General features: G+C 38.0%; 1 protein-coding gene across 1 annotated transcript; it reads right to left on the bottom strand.

The window, feature by feature from the left end:
• Positions 1-597: 597 nt before the first annotated feature.
• LOC142159513 (histamine H3 receptor-like) lies at positions 598-5,492 on the bottom strand. Its single transcript, XM_075214407.1, has 4 exons — positions 5,240-5,492; positions 3,461-3,630; positions 1,180-1,515; positions 598-675 (listed from the first exon to the last, which is right to left on the bottom strand). The coding sequence occupies exons 1-4, from the start codon at positions 5,490-5,492 to the stop codon at positions 598-600; spliced, it is 837 nt and encodes a 278-aa protein (XP_075070508.1).
• Between the last annotated feature and the right edge of the window lie 7,040 nt (positions 5,493-12,532).

Raw genomic sequence — 12,532 nt, 5'->3', positions numbered from 1 at the left:
CACCTTAAGTAGCTTGATTTGACTAGAATGCATGAGTATCATGCACGGGTTAACTTGTATATATATATATATATATATATATATATATATATATATACCCCAAGCAGGAAAAAAATACAACTTTTAGGTGATTGTAATGATTTCTTGTGCTAAATCCCTTGTTTAATCATGTCAAATATACACACAAAGTGGACTTTCCTTCCACGGCCCTACCTGTAAGGTAAACTTGAGAAAAATCTTAAAGTATCTTGATCTAAGCAAAAATATCCATTCCCATGTATTGTACTGGACACTTGCAGTAATATAGAACAATAAAAAACACTGTACAGTAATAATATTTTGCATCTTGGGAAATGTTGTGGTGGAAAATGTTGCAAACTGTGTGTACAGTTAGGGAAATGGGCCCATTGAAATGCATTAGTGAATGGTAGGAGTGAAGTATATAATACAGGAAAGTGTAAAGCCAGGATAAATAAAATCAGGATTTATAGTTATAAAGGTATATTTAGTCATCATTTCAATGCATAGTACTAATATTGTAGATATTTTATATGCATAAATTGCTGTTTAAAATAAATAAAGTCAGTACAAGAATGATCAAACCTTTTTAATATTCCCTGTACAAACACCAGTGACATTTTTTCCACCTTTGACTATGCCATTGTTGACAATGATCTGTGAGAGCAGCAAAATAATTCATCTTTTGTTACCATAACATTTTTTAATACATAAGAGTTGCATTAAGGCTTTCTTAAATGCAGGGTTGCAAAATGGATACAGAAAAGGATTAATTGTAGAATTGAAAAAGAAAAGCCAACAGGTGACATCATACACGACTGGCGACACACAAACATCCCAGAATCCCTCTGTGATAATTGTTAGGAAGGAGTACGGCGCCCAACAGATGCAAAACGTACAAACAAGAAGAGCTAGCGATTTTGCCATTTTCTTGTCCCTGGATAATGCTGAATGTTTGGCTAAATCAAGTTCACCAATTATGTTTGAACTTTCTCTTCCTACATCTTTTTTCTCAGTTAAGTGATGATGATTGGTTTTACACATCAACAAAAAGTTTGCTAAGAACTTAGTCTTATTTTTATTTGGTTGAAGCTCCTGCTCAAGTTGTGTGGAAGTTGACAGACAGTTTGAATGGTAATTTCTACAATCTACAACAAATACGTTGTCACTTCTTCTGTCTGCCAATAAATCACTTGAATTATTGCCGGTGGTTTGCACTCTACTTTTCATGCGACACCTTATATTAAAGTAAATGCTGAGATTAAAAAATGCTATTGCAGCCATTGGAGTGAAAAAGTCAAAAAAAGAAGAATAGAGCAAGTAACGACCTCCATAGTAGAATTCTGGGTTACACTCCCCATCAGGCACTACGCTATAACCCACCGCGTACTCCCAGAAGATAATTGCAGGACCAAAGTTTAGGAAGGCCAACATCCAGACCGATGCCATCTTCATAAAGGCTGCTTTCATGTTATTTTGCTGCTGTCGATATTTTACCTACACAATGATTAAAATATATTGTCATTGAAGCACCCCAAAATATCTTAACATAGAAATTACAACATTTATTTTAAAACATTATGTGAGAGATATGCTCAGTGACTTTTACTGGTTTCTGCCATTATGATGTTGTGCGTACCAAGAGCCTCCGAATTTTGAATGGAGAAACCGTTGAGTGGGTGTTCTAAAGCTGGGTACACACTACAGGGTTTTTGTCCAATAACCGGCTCAACCAACCGACATACGACCGCTCGTTCGAAAGTCAGGTCAGTGTGTGTAGTGAAAAGATGGTCAAAAATCTGCCCAAATGGTTGGTCATACCATTGAATATTTTCGTTCCAATCTCCTTTCTGTTGTGTAGTGTGTATAAGTTTCCGACCGATCCACAACAGTGAGTACGAAATTACAATCATTGCTCACGACAACATGGCTGTAAAAAGTCGCTAACGGGACAGCTGCTTTTCCCTTTATCGTCTAAAACAAAGCTAGTGTATATGCAGTCCATGGACTGATCGATCAGATGTAAAATCAATCGGCATAAAAAGTTGGCGGAAAATTCTGTAGTGCGTACCCAGCTTAAGAAAAAATGCTTGTTCTGATATCCAAAGATAGGCCATTTAGTATAATTCACCCACTATACTAAATGTAAAAATTATCATTTTCAGGCTTGTTTAGAACATTATCTGGTCAGGGGGTATGTTTAAGTAATCGGTTCCATAACACTGCTATATCTTGCATCCAAATTCTGGATTGTAGATATTTCATACAACTATAAATTGGCTAAACAAATAAGATGATATAGTGGTTTTCTTTCTGGGAGAAACTTTCACAAATTACACAAAATAACTTTCACAGCCATGATTGTTCCCTGTTTACTACAATTACTGACATTGGAAAATAATTCCTAAGAACAATACTCCAAGAGATCTATACACATTAAGATCTATACACAGAGCCTATGTTATTGTTAATGCAAATACTTTCAATAAATGCTTAAGCAACTAATATCTAACAAGTTATTCATCTAATTTAATAATTACTTTATAACAAAATGCACAATATGGTGTAAAATACAAAATAATTAGATGTTGTGATGTTTAACTGAAAATAAAACTTTACTCTTGCCAAACCAGCTGATGTACCTTGAAACAGAACATGACCTTTGTTGTGTCTGTATCAGTAATAGCAGTCCAAAACCACATCAGTAACTATTACCTTTGGAAGTAAAATAATATTGCATAGCTCCTAATCTTTCAATTTTAAAGATTTGGACCTGGAAATTTTCATCTTTGAAAATGTCCCTATTTTTCAGTATTGACCAACTGCACAGTAGATTTAATTTTTTTCTGAATGTTTGATGCAATTCTTAACATGTGTTTATTATTATCTGTTCTTAGTAAATTGATATGCATTGTTTAGGTATATTTAAAATGCTAAAATAGCATAATCAAATTCAGTATGGCCTGCTCTCCCGAGAGTCCGGGAGACTTACCCGGGTTTCGGGAGTCTCCCGGACGTTGTGGGAGAGTGGGTAAGTTTCGTATAACATGCTTCATGATGAGCAGCTAAATATAATTGGAATCTAAATTAAAATGTTGGGAACTATGATAAAGCAGAATGTTTGTGTCAATGGGTAGGCAGAAGACATAGAAATTATAGCATGAAACACATTCAACTTCTCTCCCGCTCTAAGGGGGAAGCAGTAAAACTTAGGTACAGAAACTCTATTTTCCCACAGTCCTCCAAATAAATGTATGGCAGACAGCGTCATATTACCTTAATGTCAGGTAATGAGCAGTCCTACAGCTTTTCCTTCCATGACAGACACTTTGTAACAATTTTTTATAGTCTATCTAATTTATGATACATTATGATTTAGTGCATTTTGAATTATTGCATAAACAAACTTGTAAAAATATTTAAAAAAGAAAAAATAACTTACAGCTTTAGTGACAGCCAGAAATCGGTCGCAGCTTATTAGAACAAGGTTATATATTGTACACTGGCACAAAGTGTAATCGATTGTGAGCCAAAGTTTGCAAATATTTTTTCCAAGGACCCATCTTCCGTTAATAACGTAATTCTTTAAGTACAGTGGGAGGGTGAAGGTACCTAAGAAAACAAAACATTTTTCAACTGATTATTTAATACATTGATAAACTATTATAATATTATATCCTGCAATTACTCAGATGCAGATGAGCTTATAAATGTATGTCATCCAATGACTAACATTCAAAGCCCCCTTTATATTTTATGCAATTAATGAGATGTAAATACCTACTTAACCTCTTGCCCAGTCACTTCTCCTTATCTTTTATTTATAAATCTATCAAATTCCATTCACTAACAATTTCCATACCAGAATTACCACTTGCACTATTATTATATATAACTCCCTTCTCTCTCTCCACCTACCCCTTCCACTCACTTCCCTCCACTCCCATCGTCTCCGTTTGCTTCCCACCGCTCTTGAATGTTAGCTCAGCCCCTCTCTAGATCCTATTTCTGTGTCATCTTTTAAAGGTTTTACTGTGTTCTAGATGTATCTTCTACCGTAAATGCTTATTCTATTGTCTCATCTATTTATTTCACTGATGCAATTGTTCCTCTTGCCCCTTACTTATTTGTATATATATATATATATATGTTTGTTATGACTGATGACCTGCCGTATGGCTGAAAATCTGTAAAATGTGGCTAGGGTTCTGGTCTGTGCAAGGAATGGCTGGAGGTTGGAGGTGGTGCCCACAACAGTTTACCTGCCTGTGGTCCCATTTGATTTTCATCTAGCTCTGTTTCCTTATCACTTATCTTCATTTTTCTATAAGAACTGAACCTTCTTATTACTAACATCACTGTAATAGCATTATGCACCAGGCTCACATGATGACATTAAAATAAATTTCAACCGAATTTTCTTTTTGAATACAAATTGGCTACATTGACATTTAGATCATTTCAATTTAGATACTTTTACAATCACTATTACTTTTCTGTAGTCTTATGGTTTCAAATACATTAATTATCTACAGAAACATTTCTACAACAATAACTGTGGTTAACTGCGTTTAAGTGCAAAAAGTAGATGTGACAGCTCAGAGATAGAAGGCTGCCTGACAAGGTCTGTTATAATAAATTACTTTATTCCTTATGTCATATAATATTTGAAAATAGTTATACCCCCAAACTGGGTTTAGTCCTCATAATGCCAGATTACTAATCTGGCATTATGTGGGATATGAGATTGTGGGATATGTTTTGTGTGGCTGGACAGCTGTCTGAACAACAGGTAGGTAATGCAATCTTGCAGAGACATCTTTGGTAGCTTGTGATGTTCCGCACATACATAGAGCTTTAAGACAAGTTTGATTTACATTAGAAAACAAAATCGCCCGGTGTGTGGGCAGCTTAGGAGCTAAGTAGAAGGATGCTTCCTTTGCAAATTCATATGATAAATGTCAGCTAGGACCTGTTTCGGACACGTAAATGTTTAAAAACCTGCATTCACAAAAACAACATTTCAATCTTAAGTCAAACAGAAAAGAGAATAGCAATAATTTACAAATGATTTTCTCGGCTGGATGGTATAACAGAAAAATGGGTGGCATTTTATTTTCAATTTTATATGCAAGCGTTCATGCAAAAATTCTGACTTATTGATAAATATTACTATAGAAACTATTATATACACGTATGGTAACTGTTTGGTTTTTTTTACCTGTGAGGAAGTCACTGATGGCCAAGTTTAGAATAAAGTAATTGCTTGGAGTCCGAAGTTTTTTATTTGCCATCAAACCAAGAATTACCAGCGCATTCCCTGTGCCTGTCACACTAATGATGCAGGACATTAGCACAGCCTGAATGACTCCCATGCCATCTGCAACTTGACTTAGGTTGGAAATACTGACGGTGTTGAAGAACAAGTCATCACCTGAGTAAGTCAATGAGGCATTGTTGTTGTAGATATGCATGATGCGTACTCATTCAGCCTCTCGCCTGGATATCACTGCAAAAAAGACACACATTGGAGTTAAAAATTATGTCTTCACACAATATGAAAAATGGATGCTTTTTGCGCCCTAAATATAAATATAATTTTAGCAAACCTTAAATTCTGCTAATAGCATCAGCAGCCAGCAATAACATAACTACTTTATGGCAAATACCTTTCCTGGCATCTATTTATATATACATCAGTCCATTAGGGACATTTTCTGCTGAGACATAATCAACAGTCAAATCTAACAACCCATCGTGTAGGATAAGCTAATTACTACTAGTTTATTCTGTAGTAATTATATCATTTTATTGAAAAGAAAATAACAGTTTGAAAAAAGTATCATTGCCAAATACTGTTTGCATATGAAGAAATAAAATTTTAAATTTTATTTTAAAAGGAAAGGATAAGCGGGACTAGTCCAACTTATATTTATGCCCTCCAAATTTATTCATTATCTTGATGGTAAAGAAGAAAACCTCTTTTACTTCTATACTGGGCTGGTGTTTATCCTTCTCATAAAAGTGGTCCCCATTGTCTGGAGTTCCTAGAGTATTGCCAGCATACATTATATAAATTTATCAAAAAGCTTATTTTCAGAAATATCATATTCTGTCTCTCTGTCTGTTTGTCTCTCTGTCTGTCTGTGTGTATATTAAGGAATTTAGACTGTAAGCTCCAATGGGGCAGGGACTGATGTGAATGAGTTCTCTGTACAGCGCTGCGGAATTAGTGGCGCTATATAAATAACTGATGATGATGATGACATACTATGACGTACTAGAGCGGCATGGTGGCTTAGTGGTTAGCTCTTCTGCCTCACAGCACTGGGGTCATGAGTTTTATTCCTGACCATGGCCTTATCTGTGTGGAGTTTGTATGTTCTCCCTGTGTATTAATAGATGATGATGAACTGTGTATTCTCTCTCTTTTCTATGTACCTAGGAGAGGCAAACTGCACTAAGTAGTCCTTGATCTTTTTAGACAACCCAAGGGAGTACTGCATTAAACGCATTCCAGACACAATCATATAACCAGCACCTAAATTCAGAATCTATATTCTTCCACAGGACAGCTAGACTGTTGAAGGGCACCTAAGTCTAACTGAAAATAAATTTTTATCAGGATCATCATAAAGCACCTATAAGGACTCAAAAAATGCATCTACACATGATAAGGCAGGAGTCTAGGATTTAAGCCTGAAGGCCAATTTCTGTGGGTCACCCTGAAATAAGGATATAACAATTCCACCCATTTGTTGTTCAGTACCCAAGACATGGAGTCCTAACTTACTGTAACATTTTGGAAATGTGGTCTGGAAGATTACATTTAGGTTCCTCAGAACCAAGGGGAGGTGCATGACAAGAGCAGGTTGTTTTCTCCTCTGCAAATAATTTAGCAGACAATCTTGTACCGATTACATTAAAACCTGTAATTGGTTTGTCAGGACCTGAGCTGGATTGGTCTCCATTTTGCTTTGGGTTAGCAATAATGTAAGGCCAGGGGTGGTCTGCGCTGAGATAATATATTAGAACCAAGCTTTAATATTCACCTATAGGAACCCCTTATCCCATAGAACATATATATGCTCACCGGTACTCAGCTGCTAGCTGAACTTAAGCAGATAGTAATAGTATCTTATCTACAGTGCAAACCCACAGCTGCAGGGTAATATTGGAGACACAATAAATTAAACTAAAAAAAATCAATCACAGGTGGTTTTCCAGATGTCCATGAACTCAGGAAACACTGACAGATGACGTTAGTCAGACAGAGGGTAACAGATGTTGGAAACAGATCCAAACACAATGTAAGAGGTAAGTGGCAGGCAGGTAGCGTAGTCAAGTCCAACCACTGGGTCAGTTGCAGGTGGCAGGCAAATAAAGTAGCCAAGTCCAAACACAGGGTCAGCAACAGTGAACAAACCAAAACACAACAGGAGACAGTAAACAGGAAAAGAACCTACAGTATAACCAGCACTAATAGCTGTGATAGTCTGAGTTATAAAGCCACAACACAGGTGCACTCATTACTGGCTGGAGGCTGATGGTAACTTTTACATTACTGGAATACCTCAGGTTTGAGAATGTTACTGTACCATTAGAGCAGAATCACAGAGGCCAAGACTCTAAGTCCTGACACTGGGGTTGTGTGTGAAGGGTGCCCCTGGTGACCATATATGCAGTTACTGTCAGTACTTTCTGCCCCAGCTAGCTGGTGGGTACGAGCAACCAATACCAGAGGACCTCCCCCGAATATATGGGTGTTTAACACAATCACATGTGGGGCAGACTCCAGGGCAGTGGTGTGGTGTAATGCAAATGAAATTGGGCGCCAGGCCATCTCAGTTCAAAATCAAATGGTAAACTTATTACAAATTCCTTCTTCCAGCCCATACTTATAACGGTTTCAGATAGAATTTTGTTCTTTAAACACCCATTACTCCAGCCCACACTTAGCAGATGTAACACAATTTGCTGTTCAACTCGGTGTTACAGGGTGCAGTAGTTACACAGCATACGGTCATAGTTCTTCATATGCACAGGCACACAGTCTTCACTTTGGAGCTCTTCACTTGCCGCTCAGGACAGCTATGTACTAGCCAGCGCAGAGTGGTGATGCAGAAAACACATATTGGTTCACTGCGACACGAAAAATTCAATTGCCAGCGGTGATCCCTGGTTGGCTCACCATCCCGGCCACTAATTGACCAGCAGTGAATCGTGGACAGGTGAGTTCCTTCTTTCTTTCGCCCTCTTCACAACCTCACAGAGACACCTTTTCACAGGTTGGACATGTACTGTAAAGTTAAAGTGTAAATAGGCTATTTATGTTAGGGTCAAGTGATAGTAATACCACAGTTAGCCTTAGATGTTCTTGTTCAACCTGATTGCCGCCTCCAATGGCTCTACGTCAGGGAGAAATACATTGTGAACAGTAGGCATAATTACATTGTGCCCTGAACAATGGATGTAATCTGACTCTGAGCCAGGAATTTTGAGAGAGGCATGCAGTATAACTTAATATGTAGGTAATGTGCATACCATCTAGGTGCACCAGTGCACAACTAGAGCATTGTTTTTGTGCACCAGGAGATCCAGGAAAAGCTATCAAAAGGCTTTTCCATATGCAAAACCGCCAGGCACATTAAAGCGTTAAAACTGTTGATCTGAGAAATTAAGATAATGACACACCTGGGGGTAAATGTATCATAGTCCGGGTTTTGTATCCCGCGCGAGATCGGCGAGATGACAGCTAAAATTTAAAGCGGCGCTGCCTTGTAAAGGCAAGTTTGCCTTTACAAGGCAGCGCCGCATTAAATTTTAGCTGTTGTCTCGCCGATCTCGCGCGGGATGCAAAAACCGGACTATGATACATTTACCCCCTGGTGTTATCAGAGGCCTGATTCCCTGGGATAAATCCCACCTGATTCCTACATATCAAGGAGCCTAGGACTAAGTTAAGCATATGTGCCAGGATTGAAGCCAAACTTTTTGCATCAAGGTTAAGCAGGGAAGAGGTTGTCCAATAAACCATACCCTCTGCTTTGCTAAATATGTACTTTTTCAATCAATACTGATCTGATATTATTAGAATAAGATTCAAAAGGTTCCACTGGGGACATTTTGGTTGGGAATGCTTCAGTGTATTTGGTAAATAAGTAAATGACCACTAAGCAATAACTCTTTTTTTTTTTTTAAAGACTTTATTTATTAGGATTCGTCACAGAAAAATATAAACATTCGACATGGTCAAAAGGTACAATAAACAAATGATATCTAGCAGTAAAGCCATGCTGTGGCTGCCAAATATGAACAGAATGATAGCCTGAGAAAAATATATTTAGTAGTGACAATAACCCGGAACTGAGAATAGACCCAGAAAGGGTGTGTAATATAGTGACGATTTATATAAAGGGGAAGGAAAAAAGTGAGAAGAGGAAAAGAGGGATTAGGGGGAAGGGAAATGGTGAGACCGAAACCGGGGCCCCGGGGCCGAATGATAATGTGATATATGTTGTCTACCAAAAATCAATCACAAGAAAATGGCAGAGACACTCCGAGGAAAGTCATTTGGGTGTGCAAGCCCAGATACACCATTATAGATAAATCAATCATCCCAAATTTGAGAAAATATATGAGTTTTCTTATTTAGATATGCAGAATTTTTTTCCATAGATGCCAAGTACCAGATTTTGTTAAATAGTTGTTGTCTAGAGGGGGGATAAGGATTTTTCCAATGCTTTGCAACTAGACATCTGGCAGCATTGAGAATCTGAACAGATAATGTGTCAGCATGTTTATCCAGGACCTCGATAGGGTAGCTGAGGAGAAGTGACCAAGGACACTCGGAAATCTGGATGGAAGTATTATTATTATTATTATTATTATTATTATTATTATTATCATCATTTATTTGTTAGGCTCCACAAGGTTTCCGCAGCGCGGTACACAGTACATACAGAACAATAAACACAAAGTACCAATACTTCAGAAACTCCGGGCAGGCATATGGGTAAAGACGGAGCAGTAGAACAGGTAAGGAGACAGGAGGGGACAAGGGCCCTGCTCATACGAGCTCACATCCTAAGGGAGGGTGAAGAAAGAGGCACAAAAGGGAGCCATCAAAGTAAGGGAGAGAAAGGCGGGGCTAGGGGAGAGAGGGGAGAACGAGAGAAGGAGGTTAGCAAAGGAGCAAGAAGGTTAGGGCTTAAGTAACATCACTGATGAGAGTGGTGACATCATCCCAGAAAGAGGCAATACGTGGGCAGGACCACCAGATGTGGAGAAAGGACCCCTGCTCCCCACAACCTCTTCAACATGAGTCAGAGGTGGAACCATATATTTTTTTCAGTCTAGCGGGGACCAGATACCAGCGATAATATATTTTATATGCATTTTCCTTGACAAGGGATGAAATGGATGTCTTAGAGACTCTCTCTCTAATTGTTGCCCAAGTGTCCACGTCCGGCGGTCCACCCAAGTCAGCCTCCCACCTGAGTTTGTGAATGGAGAAATCGGTATGCTTGTAGGTGCCCATAAAGTGTGGAGATAATCCCCCTTTGCAGAGGTGAGTGTACACACAGGGATTCCAGGGGAGTCAAAGGTTTATATCAGGTTTGGGGAGAGAGTCAACATAGTGTTTTACTTGGAGAAATGCAAACAGCTTTGCATTAGGAAAATCATATTTCTCTCGTAGCAAAGGCAGTGAAATGCATTGGTTTGCATGTAAAACGTCCCCAACCATCCTGATATCTCTGTCTTGCCAGGCCTTGAAACGGGAGGAGCATACAGTACAGGAGAAGCTAATTTTCCATGATGCATTAGAATTGGTTCACTGCGCTTTCAGGCTGGTTGTTTCTGTTGGGTGGACCATTCTGTTTGTCCTGGGGCCCGTCATGATATCTCATGATTTCAGGATAGGATATCGGCAAATAATACAGAAGAGCTTTGGTGCTAGCAGTTACATTTCTGCTGGTGACTTTTTCTGCAGGCAGGTCGGTGTACATTGTGATATGGGAAAATTGTTGAAGCAAACCCTCACAAGAGTTTATCACCTTACGTCAAGCCTCCTTGATACACAAATATTTATTCTCGGTATAGTCTCACTAAGTGGGGAGTTAGGTAGTAATTTAGGCACCAAAAGTCTATGGGCTAGATTTACTAAACTGCGGGTTTGAAAAAGTGGAGATGTTGCCTATAGCAACCAATCAGATTCTAGCTGTCGTTTTGTAGAATGTACTAAATAAATGATAGCTAATATCTGATTGGTTGCTATAGGCAACGCCTCCACTTTTTCAAACCCGCAGTTTAGTAAATATACCCCTATGTCTCATGTCTACCGGTAGATGTTAAGTAGGAGTGGAGTAAAATTATGTTGAATGCACAAATACATGTTTAAGATTTGCACCTATTTATGCCAAGCTAGCTGCTCTAATATGGATGATGCAGACAGGGAAATATTTATTTCTTACTTAAGAGCTACATACTTGAGTATCCTGTTCATCAATAATTTAAAAGCTATTATATCGACTAATTTTCCAGCACCACTTATATTGTGGTATGTTGCGGTATGTTGTTGTCATAATCAATAATACTGAAAAAAATAACTGATAATATAGATCTATGGTGTTTTTTATTTTTTAACCTTTTAAATTTGTAATAAGTAAAACATTATGCCTTTATATATGGTCTTTTTAGCATGATTACATTATTTCAAATACCATTTTTCTATTGTTCTCCTCTTAAAAGAAATTATCAACTTCAAAAATATTGTGTAAGTTCGTCACTAGAGAGTGCTATTGCTCTATTTATGTGATAGGTTTGACGAAAACCTATGCTAGCTTGTCACAAACCAAAATACAATGCATAAGAATTACATATTAAGAATATATGCGTTGCTTTGCATGCTGCTTGTCTTGTGCTGTTACTTTGAATGCAATGCAGTGGTGAGGTCATGTATCCTTATTTCTCATGCCCCATTTTAAATGACCACCAAGGATGTCTGTTTAAGAAATGATAGTATAGAACATGTACCAAAACAATGAATACAGTTTTTTTACCCCATTTTCTTTTTATTTTCTACTTAGATCTAAGAGCTTTATATTACAGTACAATTACAGTAATATATGTTTATTTCCAAACCATTGAGGAATAATATCATGACAGGTGATGTATATTTATTTGGTTGGGTATTTTCACCAATGATTTGTTTTATTAAGTAGAAATACAGGGATGGCGTAAGCCTTTGGTGGTGCCCTCACACCCATCGGATGCAGCGTCCCCATTCACTCATTGTATCCCTACCCCAGCTGCTTACCTTAGCAGACGGGAGGTGAGGATGACCTCTTACCACCTCGGACCTGACGTGTGGTGATTGGACGTGTACCATACTCCCAGAGTAACAGTTCACCTGGAAGAAGCAGCTGGCTGTTTCTCCTTCATGTCAGTGGCCAGCACATTTTTTGGGGGATAATTCGATTGGTTTCAGAAATATGTTTATATTAATAAAATA

This window comes from Mixophyes fleayi, chromosome 5 (genome assembly GCF_038048845.1).
Source record: "Mixophyes fleayi isolate aMixFle1 chromosome 5, aMixFle1.hap1, whole genome shotgun sequence".
Classification (NCBI taxonomy): Eukaryota; Metazoa; Chordata; class Amphibia; order Anura; family Limnodynastidae; genus Mixophyes; species Mixophyes fleayi.
The sequence above is the reverse complement of the archived record's forward strand: the minus strand, read 5'-3'. Positions and strand labels throughout refer to the sequence as shown.